The sequence below is a fragment of the Channa argus genome, chromosome 12, assembly GCF_033026475.1.
Source record: "Channa argus isolate prfri chromosome 12, Channa argus male v1.0, whole genome shotgun sequence".
Taxonomy (NCBI): Eukaryota; Metazoa; Chordata; class Actinopteri; order Anabantiformes; family Channidae; genus Channa; species Channa argus.
This window is the reverse complement of record NC_090208.1, coordinates 2,852,699-2,873,042: the sequence shown is the minus strand read 5'-3', so window position 1 is coordinate 2,873,042 and position 20,344 is coordinate 2,852,699. Positions and strand designations below refer to the sequence as shown.

General features: G+C 41.8%; 1 protein-coding gene across 6 annotated transcripts in view; it reads right to left on the bottom strand.

Annotated features, from left to right (window-relative positions):
* Positions 1-20,344, bottom strand: part of camta2 (calmodulin binding transcription activator 2) — a 35,147-nt gene that overhangs the window by 2,663 nt on the left and 12,140 nt on the right. For 5 of the 6 annotated variants that reach the window (XM_067522820.1, XM_067522823.1, XM_067522825.1 and 2 more), the window contains 15 exons: positions 18,853-19,867; positions 17,967-18,545; positions 16,702-16,828; positions 16,335-16,469; positions 7,076-7,254; positions 4,133-4,326; positions 3,853-3,931; positions 3,452-3,731; positions 3,132-3,365; positions 2,839-3,053; positions 1,871-2,052; positions 1,582-1,786; positions 1,167-1,238; positions 1,027-1,047; positions 358-551 (listed from right to left, as the gene is read on the bottom strand). In XM_067522820.1, the coding sequence (XP_067378921.1) occupies positions 358-551; positions 1,027-1,047; positions 1,167-1,238; positions 1,582-1,786; positions 1,871-2,052; positions 2,839-3,053; positions 3,132-3,365; positions 3,452-3,731; positions 3,853-3,931; positions 4,133-4,326; positions 7,076-7,254; positions 16,335-16,469; positions 16,702-16,828; positions 17,967-18,545; positions 18,853-19,867 (3,711 nt within the window). The remainder of the gene's footprint in view (positions 1-357; positions 552-1,026; positions 1,048-1,166; positions 1,239-1,581; positions 1,787-1,870; positions 2,053-2,838; positions 3,054-3,131; positions 3,366-3,451; positions 3,732-3,852; positions 3,932-4,132; positions 4,327-7,075; positions 7,255-16,334; positions 16,470-16,701; positions 16,829-17,966; positions 18,546-18,852; positions 19,868-20,344) is intronic. The other variant, XM_067522822.1, reaches the window with a different exon arrangement.

Sequence of the window (20,344 nt, the reverse complement as noted above, 5' to 3'; positions counted from 1 at the left end):
TCACCACTTGATGGGAATTCTGAGAACCTGAAAGTCTTTCATCTCTGAAATCTGAAAAATGTGCTAATCTGATGGAATGGACTTAAAGCACAATCAGGCTACAAACATCTTAGTCATGACAGTGCTACGTGTTCTGTTCATTTGAGCTATTTATTTGTCCCTGAGACGTACTAGTTTTATTTCACAATGGCCAAATGACCAGCAGAGGACAAATGTTCATTACTGAGATCACTAATCAATAACTCAAACTCAAAAGTCTACAGTCACATGTCACTATGCAGATGTTTAAGCGCTATGAAATGTAAAACAATACAGAGATGTTACAGATGTTTTAGACACATGTCTCAGAGCTTTTACTTGATCTTGGGGTTGTGGCTGGCCACTCCTCTTGGTGCCTGCTTCAGCCTCTCATATTCCTTGTAGCTGCGGTAGTACTGCTGGATGAGCACAGCCGCCCGCCGGCTCTGCTGGAAACGCTTCTGCTCGTAGTAAGACCTGAACTTGGACTGGATCAAGATGGCCGCCTGGGTCATCTTTTTGTAGAGAGCATACTGAGGGGATAGAGTCACACTGTTTAAACGCAGCCAGAGGAAACAACCACTTTACAATCTGTGAAGAGGAAGTGATGGAGGAAAAAGCAAAGGAGATCTGAGGACTGAAATCAGCTCATACCTAACTTCTGAGCATCGTGCTTATAATCACTCTGTTCAACAAATTTACAATATATGGCCAAAAGTATGTGTCCTGTCCTACAGCGTTAATTTCATAAATGAAGAGTGAAAAAAGGTTTGTTCGGTCAGTGGACTATTTGACTGTTCATATACTTTTGGCCATACAACAATTTAACGAATCAATGCTTGATGTTGCGGTAAGAGAGATACAATATTAACTGCCCTTACTTTCATTCATGAGGATGATTCACATCACAGGAAACTTCCAAACACACACACACACACACACACACACACACAAATACACAGAGGAGGGGGAACTGACTACACGTCACTGCATCTACAGCCATATTACCTTCAGAGCTATCCATGTTAGCTAGCCAGAGAGAGGAGAGAGATGACAGAGACACAGCAGGTTAGTTCAGTGTTAGTGAAGCTTCAGGACAAAGTCTGCAAACACCATACACACACACACACCCACACGTTAACACACACCTGTTTGTATTTCCTGTAGCATCTCTGAATGACGGCTGCAGCCATGTCCTGCTGCTCCTTTAACCTTCGACCCTGCAGAAACAAAGGAAGGTTTATTTTGCTTCAGACATTTTGACATATTACTATAACCTTACAAACAGTAAAGAAAATAACTAAGACAATGATCCACTTAAAGCCCAAACACTACTGAGAAACTCCACAAAAACTTTTAACAGTGGACAATATGTCAACTCTAAAGACCCAGACACATCCTCCTTCTTTTCCTTTCAGCTGTTCCCTTTCAGGAGTCTCCACAGTGAATCATGTGTCTCCATCTAACCCTGTCCTCTGCATCCTCTTCTCTCACACCAACTAACTTCATGTCCTCTCTCACTACATCCATAATCATGTTTGTATGTGTGTTTGGTGTAAGAACCTTGTATCTCCTGAAAGCGTTCTGGATGATCCTGGCAGCCTCATACAACTCCCTCTGCTCGCCGTCCGTCAGCGTCAACAGGGCAAAATCCCTTTCCATCTTCCCATTGGCCGAGGCATTAAGGAACTCTGCCCATGCTGCAGAGGAGGGGGGGCGCAGCCTCTGCAGGGCCAGTGCACTGAGGGGTGAGGGGGGGCACACCCGCCTGTAAGGGTGTATATATACATCCATCTCTGTTCCACTTGTGTTGTTGTGTTGTTATAACACCCAGAATACTGGTGGGGCTTACCTGGGTGGGGAGTGTGTGTGGGCATCAACTGTGTCCAGGTAGGTAGCGAGCCAGGTGTCCTGTATGGCTGGGTTGTCACGCCTCTCTCTCAGGGGTGAGTCCCCCCCACTGGGAAAGTCGTCCTGCTTGATTCGCTCGGGGGTGGCCTCAATGATCTGCTCTGCCAGCGTTGCCATGTCAACCTGTCAGTGTAGGAGTAAATATTTAAAACTGAAAAAAAAAAAAATCCCGTATGACCTTTCGATAGAAACAAAAGTATTACTTCTACCTGACTGATGGGCGGCTATTTTATTCATCTTTAGATTTGCTTGGCTCTTATTGCCAGACACGGTGCCAATTTTTTTTTTCTTTTGGAGCAGAGGGCAGCTCTAACAAAGCAAAGCAGTAAACCTCAGGGATTAATAAAGGGGTTTAGTTCTTTAGAACCTGAGGCTTCCCTAATACTCTCTAAAAGCTAAGGGGTTGTTGGAAAACGACCTAAAACCGGAGGGATTTTTTTTAATGAATGCAACAGACTTGCAGTGTTCACTAAAACCTCCATTTCTCCACTTCTATAGCACATAGAAACACATCAATTAAAATCCACTTGAAAAGCTAAACACCTGTCTTTAAATAGAAATGACTGTTTGTTTTTTAATCAACAAAATGAACAAAAATTTACACATTTGTGGCACTTAATAAAAATGACAGGGAAATAATGTAAGTGGCAGTGTATCCCTCCTCCCAAAATAAACTTTCCAAACCTCTCCTCCTCCTTCTCTCCAAGCATGTTTCTTATCCACTCACTGACCCTTAACTAGCAGTATAGCAGTTACTTTGCCCTCTCGTCATTGGTGAAAAAACAAATTTCTGTGGTCCACACGGACTAAGAGGCTAAAGGAGGCTAGAACATTCAATTATATCGTGTCAGCTGGAAATAATTCTACCATATTATTTCCACATTATTGTTGTCTTTGGCAAATCTGTACCTGCAGCACCTCCTCCTCCAGGTACTCCTCCTCCTCGCCTTCATTCTCGGCATTCTCGCTGTAGCTAAGCAGCTGCTCCTCCAGCATTGCCGCCGGGTGCAATCTTCGACCGCCCACTGCATGTGCGTGTGTGTAACTGTGTGTGTGGCTGGGGGCGGTGCTCTCGTAGTCCATGAGGTAAAGAGGAGAGTCTCTAGAACCACCAGTGTTCAAACCTAAGAGATGGATTAGTGATGATCAATAACACGTTTTGTTCGGACAGAGGAAATAGGATTTAACGTCAGTGATGTTACCTGCGTTGAAAGTAGCATTCGGTTCTTCCCCCCACATGGATACAGGAGGAAGAGAGGAGATGGGAAGGGAGGAGGGAGAGGGAGGGGAGACAGGTAGAGAGGAAGAGGAGGAAGAAGGTGAAGAGGGGGAGGAAATGGATGTGTCCATTGGAGCGGGGCCACTGGAATAGGCAGAGCTTGGGGAAGGACAGGAGGGGGCACTGGGAGAGGGAAGGCTGCTGGAACAGCTCAGACCTAAAGAGGTGAGAAGAGAGACTTAGTGCCAATCCGAGCTCTAGAATCATGTTACATGACCACAAGTGCGGATGTTTGCTTGGTACCGGTATCTGGGCTGGTGGACAGAGGAGATGGGGGCAGCTGTGGCTGTGGAGTTGCCGGAGTATGCATGTCCGTCGGAGTGTGCATCTCCCTAGCTGTCACATGTGGATGTGTATGCTGCGTGTGCAGCTCCTCCAGCGCCATGGCAAGACGGGTGTGTCCACGGGAGCGTGCGACGGCAAGCGGGAGGCGCCCGAGGGAATCGGGGATCCCCAGAGCCAGACTGTTCCAGCCATACAGAAGCTCTGCTGCCCTCTGGTGTCCGAGAGCACAAGCCCACATCTGAACACACAGAGACAAGAAAAACGAAGGGCTTTTATATCAAGTTATGAATGCTAATCAGTTGGTCACCATAGCAACAATACTGATGCAGTGCTAAACATGTTCACTGTGCGTGCGTTACCAGTGGAGTGCAGGAGAAGTGGTCAACGTTGAGAGGATCAACTTCTTGTTCCAGGTCCAAACTGTCGCTGTTCACACTCCTTCAACAACAAATCAACATCAGCATTATGGAAAAAATAGCTAGTATCTACAGTCACAATGTGTATCAGGTGTGTGTATCAGGTGTGTGTATCAGGTGTGTGTATCAGGTGTGTGCCTCCAGTGTATCAGGGTGTGTATCAGGTGTGTGTACCTCCAGTGTATCAGGGTGTGTATCAGGTGTGTGTATCAGGTGTGTGTACCTCCAGTGTATCAGGGTGTGTATCAGGTGTGTGTATCCTTGGGCAGCAGCCAGGTGGAGGAGTGTCATCCCACGGTGGCGAACAGAGTGTTGAAGCCTCTCTCCCTCTCCCCCTCCTCCTCCTCTCCCCCACCGTCCTCCCCTCATCATCCGCTCACACACTCCCACAATCCTCCTCTCAAACCACTGGGAGGACTGAAACACAGACAGAAGTGTTATGCACCAGTAGTAGCAATAACTGTGGAAACAGTCTTTACAGTTTCAGACCTAAAATGATGACTTGGAGACCTACCAGCTAAAAATGTATAGTTTTTTCCTTTTAAACTGCTACTTACCTAATTACCTAAACTAGCTTGACTAATCTGAGCTAACCTAAACCTGAACCTACGTTCAGGGACACCACAGTGGATACAAAGTCTGCATGTTGTTTTGGCACAGTTTTTTTTTTTTTTTCACCAGATGGCCTTCCTGATGTAATTCTACCCAATTTCTACCGGGTTTGGTATCGGCACTGCACAACGGGGGATTAGCAATGGTTCAGTGTCTTGTCCAGGGACACTGCGACACAGGGTTGGGAACCAGGGTTGGGAACCTCCGACCCTACGGTCACTAGGCGGCCACTCGACCAACTGCGCCACTGTACTTGCCCTAGCGATTCATCCCTAGTTGTTTGTTATTAACTTAACCTCAGCATGCTAACCGGTTATCTGGGCTAATGTAACCTAATTTAACCCAATTTCCAATAGGATATAAAAAGTAACCAATAATCAAAATGTTGATTAGTTTTCTGATAATTAATGAATAATCTAAACACTTTGTCTTGAGTGAAATGTAACCCCTTGCCTCCCTCACTCCTCCTCCCCGTAGGAAACATTACATTCATACCCCCCTCCCCTCCAGTTTTCCCCCGGCTCTCCCTGGTATTTACACCTCTTCCACTCCCCCTCTCACCATGTGACGCACATGGGTGAGTGAGGCAATAAGTGAGTGACAGCAGAGAAAGCGAGCAGCAGCAGCCTCTTGATTGAACAGCAGGAAGAGTATGAACCTGGAACCTGTTATCAGGCCACACAGCTGTTAGTCATCTATCCTGCTCTCAGACAGCTGCTGCACAAACACAACACATGCCAACAAGCTGACCTGCTCTAAAGGTGAACTCTAGCGTTCTAATGCTTCAGATTTTGCATGATCTGAAACTCTATTTTTAATTTAATCCACGGTTAATGTTTCTGCAAAAGTTTTGGGCAAGAGCGAAGTGAAAATGCTTTCAAAATAAGTCAGGTGAGCACCTTGCATGGTAGCTGCCATCATCGGTAAGCTTGTGTGTGTGTGTGTAAGCTCTATATAAGCAGAGCATTCTCACTACCCTGAGCTCATAACCACAGGTGAGGGGTTAAATGCAGACTGGCCAGTAAATCCAAAGGGCTTGTGTTTTGGCTCAGCTCCGGTACAGTGGCCACATTACAGCTGATGCTGAACCAATCTAATGCTACATTTTACCATCACTGTGAAAAAAAACTCAATATATTTCACCTTCAGAAGTCTGCACAAGACAAAAGAAATTGCATCAAGGAGTGCGAGCTTGTGTAAGAGCTCAAAAAGAAGCAGGAAAGGGTCATCATAAAAAAATGTTTCATTTCTTGTAGTTAAGGACAGAACGTCAAGTTTTAACAACTCATGAATGTCCTCATCTCCAGGTTGAAAAGTCGTAGGATGGAAAACAATTCTCATCCTATCCAGGGGAAAAGTTTGTAGCTGCACAGCAGAGCCTCACATGAACGGAGATGTTAAAATATGTTGGTACAGAGAGGAAACAATTAAATAGCTCCTAAAAATAACAAACCATCATATGTATGTAGGATTTAAACGGAAGACAACATTTGGAATCCAATTAAAAATCACAATTATTGTTACACATTTAACATACGTGTCACTAAGTCTCTTCCTCACTAATGGTATTAAATCTAGACATTTATATCAATCAGTACGAGAACAATATGTCCTGTAAATATAATAGTATCTAGAGTCTTTCACACATGATTGAAGAAGCTTTTTACAGGTGTAGGGGTTTATTTGTGTGTAAAGCAACAGTTCAGCTGTCAAATTACTGTGTATTTATGAGGTGTCGTAGTTGAAAGGTAAATCTGCTGGCTGCTGATTTCACCGGCTAAAAGACATCATATCTGCAGCCTGGGGGGGGGGGGGGGGGGGGGGGCATGTTGTAGCTGTAATTGTTTTAGATAAGGTCAAGCCTCTCCCTCTGTCTCTATCTGTGTCACATTGAGTCTATTTTAACTCGAGGACTCGATCTGCCAAATTCTCCATGACATCAGAGCGAGGTAGAGTTCAGCAGAGGTTAGACTGCAGAGATGTTTTAAAGGGATTTTCCATTCAGGTTAATTTGTTCTTCTTAACCTGTTTACCATGAGACCAGCTCAACCAAAGTCTACAATCACCTTTATGTTATCTGCTGATCACCTGCTGTTGCATTTCCAGTCTTTCTCTACAGATAGATGAAAAATGGTTTACTTTTTGATGCAGTCTTTTTCTGAAACATATCCTTTCAACACTGCCTTTTACAAAAATGCAGAAATGTATATATGATGACTTGGCCAAAAAAAAATAAAAAATGTTTTTACAGCTCAGTCTGGTGTCTTCACTTTCTTTGTGATCCTCCTAAATCTTTGTACCATAGTGTTTTGTGGTCTTTAGGTTTGTCTAGCTTCTTAGAAAATCTTCTACTGTGTCTGTGATCATCTCCAGTTACTTTGTGTCTTGAATTCATTTGCCATAATCTTTTGTCTTTTCTCAATATTTCAATATTTTTGTCGCCTTTACTCTCTTTGTGCCCATCTTTAAGTAATTGTAGTCTGATTTTTATCTTCTTTACTGAGATAAAAATTAAACATGGACACTCAAACACTGCTTTATTTCCCATCCTCACCTGTTCATGGTCCTCAGGTAGGGGTGGAGGAGGGGGTGTGGCCAGGTGGTTGTCATGCTGTTGTTTCTGATGATGCTGCTGTTCCTGCTGCTGCTGCTGGTTTTCACGGGCGGCCATCTCTACCATCCTGCGCTCCATCTGCTCCAGACGCTCCAGGATGGACATCCTGAACTGATTATCTGGAGGCAGATAACACAAAGATTTAGAGCTCTAGTTACAGCAGAGACAGCACAGACCAACATCTTGCGTGCACACACTCAACTCAACACTATAGATTCCTGCCTATTTCCGTTTTGCAGACATGATGTGATCCAACACTTTCTATAATGCACCTATCTGCACGAGACACCAACAGTTACACTTAAATGAATATACACTGCAGCAGCTTTAAATGCAGCAGGACGAGCTGTCAAGCAACAGTGACCTAAACTCTAAGACAAGCTATCGAACTCGGCACAAGTGTCGACAGCTCTAACCAGGAGGTGGCTTGACCACTGCTCTCCTAAATATCTGTTTTAAGAGAGCCTCTTTAACACACAGTCTCAAATGGAAACTATCTCGACGGACTTCAGTCGTGCAGCCGCCTGGCACCGTCACAGTGTGTGAATATAGCCTGACACACAGGGGATTCCCTTCTCTCCAATGAGCTGCAACTAGTATTTTCATTACCCACGAGTTTGCCAGTTTGTTTTTTCTAGTAGGTGACTCTTTAAAGCCCTGGGTAGTGTATGCAGGTATATTCCTTTCAGGCTGCAACAAACTGAAATCACTCCCTCTTTACTGACTTCCCAATAGCTGGGTCCCATGGATGATATGGCATCTCTAAAGCTGTTAGTAATAAAAAAAAATGTGTACATGCTGTTTTATCATATTGTGTGACGTTTGTGGGCTCTACACACAATTTGATTTGATCTTTTTATTGTCAGAAAATAGTGTTAAAACAACACTGTAGGCCTATAGTCATTCTTGACTAATCTGCTGTTTATTTTTTTCAAAAAAATAGAGAAGGTTCGGAAATTGCTGCAAAGCTCCTTCATTTGAAATTCACAAACTGATGGATCCATAGCGAAGACATCACTCATGCATTATTTTCTAAAGTATCTTTTAGCCATGTTGGATTGTTTGGATTTTTATTTTTGCCTCTGACTAGCAGCACCTTTGATTTTGCTTTATGGACACTCCACTTTGTTGCTCTTCCTTAATCAGGAATCAGTTTTTATTTTGCTGCTACTCTTTTTCCACCAATGCCAGTAGTTAATTTAGCAGACAGTTCAGTTCTGGTACTTCCAGGGTGTCTTTAAATAGGCTCTCTCGCGTTTGAATATTAATTAATGTGTGTTTCATTGTAAAATAAAAATGTTCACCAGTAGAATCCTTCGAAGTTCTAGACACATCTCAAGCAAACAAAAAACAAGTTTTAGCCTTTTTATTATAGGTTAAGTTGTTAATAATATCAAATCAAATATAAAGCATGATTAAATGTGTTAAACTGCAGATATATAAATAATTTCTGAGATGACTGTATCTTTATAGACATTAATAGACATGTGCAGGTCTGGACCTTGTTGTTTGCCAGGGGGAAGTAAACTCTTTGCTCAGGTAAGTGAAATGCATCATGCAGTTGCCCTAATGGGAAATTCAAAAATAAATGTGATGGTCTGCACTGATTCCAAAATATTTATTTATTTGTGTGGGGCCACAATAATTAATAACAGCAATTACTGCAACATATGGATTTAAAATTTTTATAAATACTTAAATTATTTACATTTTTTATTTATTTTTGAACTGTCTACTGTCTCTTTAGGTGAAACAGAGACTGGGTCACTTTATGTTTCATTTGTCTGTTTCATTTACAAACGTCGCTATAATTTATGGAGCATAAATTATGAGAAACTATGCTATTAGTTTGTTGAAGTGTAGAAAATATTCATGAAGTAGCTCCACATTGTTTGATGCTATTTCTGGTTGAACTGAACTGAAAAGTGTGCGACAAACACAGACACAGTGTTCTTCACAGTTCTTCTTGCGACTGATAATACCTGTTTATGAAGAAGGCTATTTTACTATTAGTAACCATCCGATACACAGGTGCTTTCTGCAGATATCTCTGCACCTCTTGGTGCATCAAGTAATACACTGTGCTATTTAGTGATATCTGAAACAAGGAAAAATCTGCAAAGGAATCAGCAAATTGTTTTAAACAAGATGCATTTTCTTTGCCTGTTAAAGTTCGCTCTTTAAATTCACAGCGTCAGCTCCATTTACTGCGAGTGTAATAAAAGGGTGGAACAACACTCCTGCCCACATGTAACCTATTGTGCATTATTCAAAGGCCGCCTGCTTAATATGATAGAATAACTAGGCATAGATTTTGCAATTCGGGACAAGTGCGTTTGACTTGGGCCAGTTAAACATCTCAGCTACTTGCCTGAAGCTTAATGTCAAGCCCTGACATATGCCTGATTTGCTGTGTTAGAGTGTCTTAAGCCTTCTCCTGTGCAATGACGCATTCAGCTGACTTTCCTCTAACCCTCTCGCAACTAATAAATCAGATCTAAGGGTCATTTCCCACCGGTGATGGGCGGATGGGTTGGGGGGAAAAAAAAGAAAAAAAGAAAAGAACAAACAAAATAACATAAAATAAATAAAACTAAATAAATAAATAAATAAAATAAACAAAAATATGCATGCAACTGTGCTTCCACTATCGGCGATACAAACATTATAAATACGTGGTATTGTTTCATAGAAAAACTTAACTTTAAAAAAAACTTTAAAATTAATAGTTTTAGATTTTCAACAATCCCAATGCAGAGACTAAAACCAAAAATCTAATGTCTGGCCTTTTACAACCTGAATTTGCTTCTTTGTCTGTGCTGTTAAATTCTGTCTTTGTGCAAAAATGATTAAAATTATATTAGCGTACACACCACTCCACTAAGTGAAATGTTTCTTCATTCCAAAGTGGTTAGTCCAGAAATGTTTAACAAATGTTCCAAATACTCTGAATCACCATGATCCTACCAGTGTTCTTGCACATGTGCAGTTGATACTTATGTCAAGTAATGATGATTGGGACTATCTGGTACAATATATTAAAAAAAATGTAAAAACTAAGGTTTTAAAAAGCTAATCCAAGATACCAAATGACAAACATCAATAGTGAGCAAAGATTGGTGCAAATACAATTAATCGAGAAAATAACTAAAGTTATCGGACGATCTTTGACTAATAAACCATGTTAGTCTTAAATTAGAGATACGCAGATTAGACACTACAACAAAAATGCTTCATAACCTAGTGTTGTTCCTGCAGCCTTCAGTAAAAGTACAGAAAGCTGGGCTAAGTGTGCAGGGAACACACATATCTCATCTCCAGGACACACAAATGGTATAGATGTCTCATAGCACACTCTTTACCAGTGTGCCCCAGGGTTCAGTTCTAGGCCCTCTTCTTTTTTTCTGTCCCTGGGTTCTATCCTTTGCTCACATGGCCTTTCCTATCACTGCTTTGCTGATGACACACAGCTCTTTCCATCAGACACTTCTGCCTCTCTCTCAGACATCTCTGCTTGGATGACCTCAGACCTCTAGCTCAACCTCTCCAAGTCCAAAGTCCTTATCTTCCCAGCCAGACCTTCAACACAACATCAGCATCAACATTGGATCTACAGTGACTGTCCCACTAAGTCGGCCAGAAATCTGGGGGGTCATCATAAACGGCCAGCTGGGTTTTAAGGACCACATCTGCTCAGTCTCTAGGGCAGCAGATTTGCCCTCTACAACTTCAGGAAGATCAGACCCTACCTCACGGAATATACTCCGAACTCACTGTACAGGTGCTGGTCGTTTCTTGTCTGTCTCTTGCTTACAGGGTGGTTAACTCGACAGCTCCTGCTTACCTCAACTCACTCATTCAAGTCTACAATCCCTCCCATCCGCTGCGGTCTGCCAACGAACGACGTCAGCACCATCTGGTGGTCCCAGCACCACATAGGATATCCACCGCAAGACATTAAGCAAAACTCTTCAGCACAATGATCCCACGATGGTGGAACGAGCAACCAAACTCTGCACGCTCAGCAAACTCACTCCCAATATCCAAAAAACTGCTGAATGCATTCCCCACATTCCTATGCTCTTAAATCTATTTAAAAAAAATATTTCTGCTCTTTCTTGCACTTGCAAATGTAAAACACTTTTCTGATGGGACTTTGCGTTGATGTTTCCTCCTTGACTTAGATTTTTGCCGCCTTTAACTCACTTGTAAGTTGCTTTGGATAAAAGTGTCTGCTAAATGACTAAATGTAATGTAAAATTAAAGCGTTGGTGGAGAAAGTGAAGGACCACCTTTAAAAAGCAGCCAAAAAAGGGGAAAAGACGTTGGTGGCATGAAGTCCAGCTGTCAGCAAATGTTCCCGTTCTTTGCAAACACTGCACGAAACTTAAGCCAACTACACCAGAAAGTACAACTTTATTGCACCACCCAAAGCATGATCGTTCAGTAAAACAAGCACTGACAATCACAAACACCTATGTCAAACCCTTCCCCTCCAACAAACTGTACGGTCAAAGTTTGTGAAAATACTTTTTTCTACTGAAATTAGATTTCAGTTTGCAGGTTCCGCTTGTGGTAATTTTCCACATTGTGAACCAGCTGAAGGTGAATCCTTAAGCAAAATGAAGAGAAGCATTAAAGAGTTAAATTATATCACATCAATATTGTTTTAATTGACCTATTTTCATGAACCAAATAACATAATAAATGTCACGGCTTGTTGCTGCCCTACAGCATCACTTTTTCCATCTTCTAAACCTCCCCACCAATAATTTTAGCTGTAGGTGGTTGCAATAGTTACTCAACAGCTGTGTAACCATGACAACTAGTACAGAAAGACACAGAGTTCATCCTACCAACACCATCCTGTTGCTGCGTTTCGTCTCGCTGTTTTTCGTCCATCTTCCGACTGTCTCTTTATCCAAAAATCATCCTTCTGCTGTCTCTCTCACACACTGAGTCTGTTTCTATGTCCCACGCTTGCTCTCTCAGTATCAGAGTGGGTGAGGACAGGTGAGGAGCATTTTGGTTATGTCCCGCTGCGGTCACAGTTTAACACACACACATGCGCAGTCTTAAAATGAGCAGTGAGGACAAGCTGGTATGAGATTTAACAAACACACATGCAGACTGAGTGGCCGTGCCGGGATCAGTTAAACTTTAAGCCAGAGAGAGAGAGAGCGAGAGAGAGCAGTCAGTCGGCTCTGCTGGACATCTAAACAAAGCAGCAAAGCATGGTGGGAAATCCACAGTGAGGGAGGGAGGGGTAAGACAGACAGACAGAGAGAGGGAGAGGGGGGAAGGAAGGGGATAGTAGTGTGTCTCAACTGACTCGGAGACATTCCTGGATCTGAGCCTGACCCCCCCAACAGTGATCAGACAGAAAGGGAGACAGAGGGGGAGTAGATATAGGAGTGAAACAAAGAGTGAATGAAATAGGGGAAAAAGTCAAACGAAAGTAAGACGTGAAGGGAAAAGGCCACAGTATTGATATCATGGGTCATTAGAAGCAGAAGCATCTGTAACACAAACACAGAGGTTTTCCAAACTCCCTCAGATAAAATCAAGACCAGTGTAAACCCGCTCCCTGCTAAAAATATGCTGAATTATCTGTGATCAGCAGTGTACAAGCAGATGTCCAAACAGCTGTCACAGGATTTCTGTCATTCTCAACTAAACCTAAAAACATGAAGATTTTCGCAAACATTTTGGGGAAGTTTAACAAAAACAGACAGGAGCTTCAGGGTTTATGAACTACAAAAACATCAATCAATCCCATAGAGATTTTTAACATCTCTAATAAGGGAAAATTTCGGCCTTGGAATCGCACCATCGATATTTTGTGCGTCTTACTAGTGAAGTGCCACAGTTTTCTGAAAAAATTATTAAACATTCTAATCCATCCTATTTGGAGAATACATTATTGAGTATGAGGGATATGGACGAAACATGTTGTGATAATTGAAATACCTAATCTACCAGTGGAGCTGTAGATTATTAGTTGCTGTGTACAAAGTCACTGATTAATTTTTATTTTTTTTTTTTAAACTGCCAAGGATTCAGCATCTAATCTGGGCTTTCTCTCTTCTTTTTTTTTAGTGATGCAGAACTTTTTCAGCTAACATCACCGTCTGGCCTCTGCTCTCTGAACACTATGACCTGCTACTTATTTGTTATTACCAATTCTGCTGCTGATTATTAAAAACAAATGTTCCAATTTATGTATTCAAATTACATAATGATCTAAAAACAACTAAAAGGATCAAATCCTTGCATCCTTTGATATCTGTTTGTTTCTGTCATAATAAATGTATTATTTTAAGCATATTTGTGTTACTTATAACTGCCTGAAATGTCTGCACATAATTTCCAAGAGGATGTACCTCATCAGAAGTTAAACTACATTGGATAAGGAATTGAGATGTGATAGTGGAATCAGACAGAGTAAGACCCTACTGAGCCCCACCCTGTGTGTGTGTGAGGGTCGAACAGCTTCAGTCAGAGGCAGAAATAGCAGCGAGTCCTGATGACTGTGTGTGTTTTCAGGTGATGACAGTGGAAAACAGCTCCACCCCATCAATCACTCAGAGAGAGGGGCGAAGGGATAAAGTGGATTCCTGGGAGGAGAGAGCAGAGGGCAGGCAGCTGGCCAACACACACCACACACTCCTGTCTCTGTCCTCACCTGATGATGGCGCTGCTGCGGCTCTTTGTTCTCGGACACTAAATGGGGCATTTGCAAAATCCCCTGTCATCATCTCTGAACCCCAGTTTAAAACCTGCACTCTGGTTTCCTACGTGGAACAAGTATGTGTATAGTCATAAATAGATAATGTTTTCACACTGACTTATTTTTCTTATTACAATTATACATTTTTATCCATTTGGAAGATGCACTTTTAGATATTTTTATTACTCTTATTTTTATCCTGTCCTCTTTAAAACACTGAACTGCACAATCACTACATGTTTATAGTGCTGACATCAACCACGTAGCTATAAAAAGGTCAGAATAACACATCTGTGTCCAGCTTTGTGACAACACATTTTCCAGTGGTGTGAAGCTGGTAAATGTTGTTGAAGAAGGAAAAATTAGCCCAAAAACATAATTACAGCCCTAAAATGAAAGATTGTAATTTGTATAAACCAAATCAATATTTTGAGTTTAGTTTATTAATTTCTTGCAATTTGTATTTTTATTATTTTATTTATTTTACATTAAGCAATAGTGGCCAAATTACAATTTCTTATAATATCTATTTGGAAAACTAGTTAGTAAATTTAGTTTTTTACAATTAGTAAAATAGTGAAGTTATTAGTAATTCTTGTAATTTTTGCATTTGTTGTAAATTGCGTATCCATTCATTATCTTCTACCGATCCAGAGTCGGGCACAGTGGCTGCAGGGTCAGCAAGACTTTTCAGGTGTGAGCAACCATTTCCAGCTCCTCCGGTGGGATTCCGAAGCGTCCCCAGACCAGGTGAGATACATAATGTCTATTGTTCTGGGATTACCCTGGGTATCCTACCAGCTAGAGACACCTGGAAGACCTCCAATAGGCCCAGGAGGGATTCTTACAAGATGCCCTCCTCTGGACATGAAGGAGCTGGGGCTCTACTTCGAGGTCAGAGATGCTGTTATAAATTGTAATTGTAAAAAGGAATTTAAGTCATTTTAAAATATTTAAGTTTACAATTTTTAAATATGCAATTTGAAAATTGTTAGTATTTTATGAATTATTTAAACTATTTATTAAAATATTTGTAATTTTAGTAGTTTGTCACTAGAATATCTATCATCCTATTTTTCCCCTTTTAGTTTATTTTTTAATTGTTAAAAAATATAATTTAAAAAAAAAAACAGTATTTTCCTTGTTATTCTTCTGTGCCTCTACTGTAATAAAGTAAAAATAAGCACTAATTTTAAGTACCTTCAGTTTTATATTTAAGCAAGTACTCAAAAGTACTGGTTCTCTGCAGCATTGGAAGCATCTTTGTGTGTTTGTGTGGTCATAACTAGAAATCTAATTGAGATAATCAGGAAATGGCAAAGCAGCAAACACAGAGACGACAAACAGTCCATCAATAACCCGAATAAGGCTTGTTACAGCTTTAGCCCCTGCAGAGACTCATACGAGGGACTAAAAGACAGAAGCTTTCTCAAATCTGTAAACACACATTTACAGGCTTTCAGACACTACACTTCTCGTGGCTACACATATAGTTTCACATTTTAAATGAGTTTTCTCTGGTCTGTGCTTATAAATACTTTACAAAAAAGCACCAGTACATTTATAAAATCTTTACAGTTGAGTGAAAACGTTTGCATCCTCTTACCAAAAAAAAAGTGTTTCATCAACATAATATTTAATATACATTCAGCTAGTGCACGTGTTCCTTCATCATCAGAAGTAAGTGCACAAGAAGGAAATTATGGTGAAATAGAGAAAATGGTATCAGTGCTTGATAAAACCCTCTTTAATATGTAACATCAACTACCTGATCTTAAAAAAACAACAACAACAACAACAAAAAAACACTGTCAACACTGGTGCATTAAACTTGGCTTGCACTTCAAATTTGAAAGTGGACATACAGTATGTCCAGGAACAGCCTGAGGCAGTTTACTAAGGATAGAAAAAGTGCAAAGACGAGGCAGGATGCGAATTCTGTAAATACATAATTTTCATTATTTAACTGTAAGATTCTCCGTATAGACTACTTGACTATTTTGTTCATTAAATATTATGTGGATAGAAAAAAATCTTAGCTATTTCAAAGTAAAGGGATGCAAAGTTTTGCACTTGACTGTGTAATAATGTATTTTGTTGTTGCCATGAACCGATTGTAGTGTATTCTCTGATGTAAAGACAATGATCACTGGATTATCTGAACAAACCAATTGCAATTCTGCAGCCTCTGTTATCTCTAATTTCTAGGCGGATTTATGGAGGAAATGAACATCCAAGGCAATGATCAGGCAGAGGAATTAAAAAATATGAGTATGACATCTGTGAGTTATGGTTTTGAGGAAGAGGACTGTATCTCATGCACCTGCTCACTGTAGTTTTTAGCAAAATAACAGGAGCAAAGTAGAAACTATTTTCTTTTAGTTCTTGGATTATGTCTGGTGTGTTTTTGGTTTAATGATGTGCTTGACAGTGATCAGAGTGAGATGTGGAGGAGGAGTTGTGTCTGACCGTCCAGTGAGAGCCAGTCAAGCTGCGAGCTGGGCAGAGAGCTGGCGTTCCTTGCGCGGTACTCGAACAGAACCGAAGACGAAACGGAACCTCCAGACTCCAGAACCTGCAGACACACCAGACCGGCCTCGTGGGCTAAAACAGAGGACACAAATTCACCCAGGGTCATTTATCAAACATGTTGAATCCAAAACCATTCAGCACAAACTGTTTGACTCGGTTTGACTCGATTTGCATATGCAGCTTTACATTGAGTGTCATTAGTGCCTCAGTTTAGATATCAACCTAAAGCTGAAGATAAATGTGATCATATATTACTCTAATGATTATTGAGAGAACAAACAAATTTGAATGTGTGTGTGTTTACCTGGACAGTAGCAGCGCAGCACTCCAGGCTGGATCAGCGATGCAGGGACGGTGCTCTGGTCAAAAACACACGAGTATCGACCCGACGGCTCGCTCCACGGCCCTGTTATCAGCACCTTGACACCCCCCTGAAAACACAGAAGAAGAACACATCACTTTAACAACCTGTTCTGTTTAAGCACCTTTAAACAATCCCGAGATATTCAGTTAACTGTAGCACAAAAAGTAGCAACTGTTTTTGGGGAGTTTTTCTTTGTAAGTTCACAAAAGCTGTAAATTAAGTCACAAAGCTGTTTTTATGTGATTTGATGGTAAAGGACATGATTTTCATCAATTGTCAGTTAGACTGTGCTGCCCTCTGGTGGACTGTCAGCAGTAATCGGTTTAAGCATCTGATGAGGTGTTTGTGTTCTAAAAAACAAGCAACAGTGTAAATGCACCTTGTTTCACTGTTTGTAGCTACATTTTTCTGAATTTGTTTGCATTTTTGTAAACTGAGAGGTGCAATTATTATTTAATATGATGATGCAGATCAATAATCACAGTCATTTTAAAGCCAGTTGTGGTTATTGGTTTTCTATCTGAAAATAAAAGGACTGTTTGTGTTTGTGATGATGCTGATGACACAAAACAACTCAACTCACATTTTATAAAGTGAATATTAAAATAATAATTTGTTATAGCTCTACCAGACCATAACATTTACATGTAGTCACCATTTCACTTTTTCGTCTTTACTTGATTAATCACTTTGTTTCTTTACTGCCTTAATTTCTTCCTTCCTTTCTCCCTTGGTTCCTTTTCTATTTCCTTTCTACCTGCTTTACTTCCTTAATCCTTTCTCTGCTTCCATACATTTATCTTTAATTTTTAAATACCTTCTCTAGTTCTTTACCCTCTTTCATTTTTACTTCAGTGACTATATCCTTCCCTTATTCCCTACTCCCTTCTCTACTTACTTACTCCTTTACGTCCTTCCATATTTCCTTCCTCACCCCATTCACTATTTGCATCACTTTTTCAGCTTCTTTCCTATAGAGCTTCCTTATTTCCTTATTTAATTTCTTTCATCTTCAATTGCTTTGTCACTAGCTACATTTCTACAACATCCTTAACTTTTTTCTTACTCCTTTCTCAACTCCATTCCTTCCATATTAACTTTTTTACTTAAAAGTTGACTACGATGAAGTCATCCATAGCTATTACAGGTGACCGATTAAAGGTTGACTGTTGGTGATCAATAACTGACTACTGGTAGATGCTTACCTCGGGGTACGACCACTCTGGGGAGAAGTCAGTGATGGAGACGAGGCGGGTTAACGAGGAGGAAGGCAGTGGATGAGGGAAGGGGAGGAAGGAGGAGGAAGGTGAAGGCTGGGGGGGCACCATGTATCTGACCCCTGCTGGAAACATGGCTGGGCTCGGTGCAGCAGTTGTGGTAGGAGGGTGAGGTGCAACGGGATTGGCCTCTTCAGTGATGAGGTCAGAGATTAGGTCAGGAAACTGGCTGTCAAAGGAGATATCGAGATCCTCGCTTCCCCGTTCCCCATCCTCTCCCACATCCTCATCCTCTGTGTTAGTGTCCATACAGGTGTCCTTGGAGTCATAGCCCCGCCTATTCTCATCCTTTACCTGGATTGGGGACATGGCCAAGTGAGGAGCAGCCATGGGGACGGCTTCAGGTGCAGAGAGGTGACTATAGGACTTCTGTATGTCAGCTTCCTGTTGCATCTGACTAGCTGGTTGGGTGGGCTGCCTCGCTAAGCTCTGGCAAACCAATAGCAGAGAGGCAGAGCTACTACCTGTCTGTTGGCGTGGTGAGGGGCTGGAGGTGGCGTGGCACGTCTGAGAGACAGGTAATTAAGAGATTAGTATTAGTAGTAGTTGTCTTCTTACAGTATTCCTCATTTCCCTCTTTTCTTATTTCCTTCTTCTTTACATACTCACTCTATTCCTTAAATATTCCATTTCATTTACTCATCCTTGTGATTTACTGCTGATTTCAGCTCAATGAGTAAAGTATATTTTCTGATGTAACCAACTTTAATTTATTATTTCACTTATCAACTCTATTTTATTAAGTTATTGTTCTATTAGAATCACAAAATCTGGACGTCATAAACAGAGGGACTGTGTCTTTAATGTATCTCACCTGCAGCAGGGCCAGTTTGGTGGGTGGAGCGCTTCCTTCATCATCATCATCCTCATCCTCATCACCTCTTCTGTCCTTGACTTGCTCTTCATCTTCTCTCTCCTCATCCTCCCTCCCTCCCTCCGAATCCCCAAGAGCTCCTAGCTCCAGGCAGAGGGGGAGCAGGGGAGGGGCCACAGAGGAGGTAGGAGAAAGGGAAAGGGAGAGGGGAAGTGGTGGTGGGGAAGAGGAGGACGAAGAGGAGGAGAGAGGGAGGGCAGAGTCTCTCCGGTCCACCTCAGAGGATGAAGAGAGGGAGGAAAGTGAGGAGGGAGGGGAGACAGAGGATGGAGGGGTGGAGGTTGGGGAAAGGGAGAGAGCCAGTGAGGGAGGAGATGAAGGGGAGGAAGAGCAGACAACAGGCGAAGGGGTGGAGGACAAATGCGGAAGAGGACCGCCATACGTCTGGCCCTGTTTTGGGGAGTTCAGGAAGGAGTCTGGGTCAAAGGCTGGAGGAAGAGATGGGGGAGGTGGGGGTGGTGAGGGAGAAGAGGGGGGAGAGGTGACGGCAGAAGGAGGTGGAGGGGAGCGAATGGATGTGTTGGATGAGGAAGGGGTGAGGAGCAGACCTCCTATGACAGGAGACGGGAGAAGGGTAAGGGAGAGGGTGGCTACCCCAGGTGCCTGTACGGGAGGAGGGGGAAGAGACAAAGGAGAAGGTGAGGAGGAAGAGGAGGGAGGAGAGGGGGATGAAGGCTTGCTGGAAGGGGGAGGGGGGAGGGCAGGGGAAAGCAGCAACTGGCCAGAGCGGGTGAGTGACAAACTTCGCCGTGTCCCCACATCCTCTGGCCTGGCTCCACCTCCCCCTCCTCCTTGTCCCCCCCTCCCTCCTGCAATGGTGGTGGCCGTTGCCATGACGATCACTGCATTCTGGGGCAGTGCAACCGTAGTCAGGTTGCCACGACGGTCTCCGTAGAAGCCATTGCCATGGTTACTCATGGTGATGGTGGCTCTGTGAGGTCGAGGGGGCGACGAGCTTTAAAAAAAAAAAATAAAAAAACTAAATTTAAAATGGGTGAGGGTTTAGACGTAGTGGGAAAGACTGGTTCCCTAACATTACTGGAAGGTAAACTGTTTATAATTTGGTGGGTAACTTACGTGGCACAGTAGTGCCAATTTTTTTTAAACATCATGCTCCTCTTCATAAGAGATATGACCTTAAGCTTCGTCACTTAGGGGCTTGTTACACAAGTGCAGTGCAGTGCTTTCCTGCACTTGTTAAAGTAAAGCACAGAGCCATTTACCAATTGCTTCTGTGAGAGAGATAATAATAATAATAATAGCTTTATTTCTAAAGCACTTATCAACAGAGTACAAAGTGCTGCACATTAAAAGGGAAAATAAAAAGATAAAAAAGATAAAATAGATAAAAGATAAAAAAAGATAATTAAATAAATAAAATCAGGTTAAATATAAAATCAAAGAAAAGCACACGGTAAAATACATCAAGTGA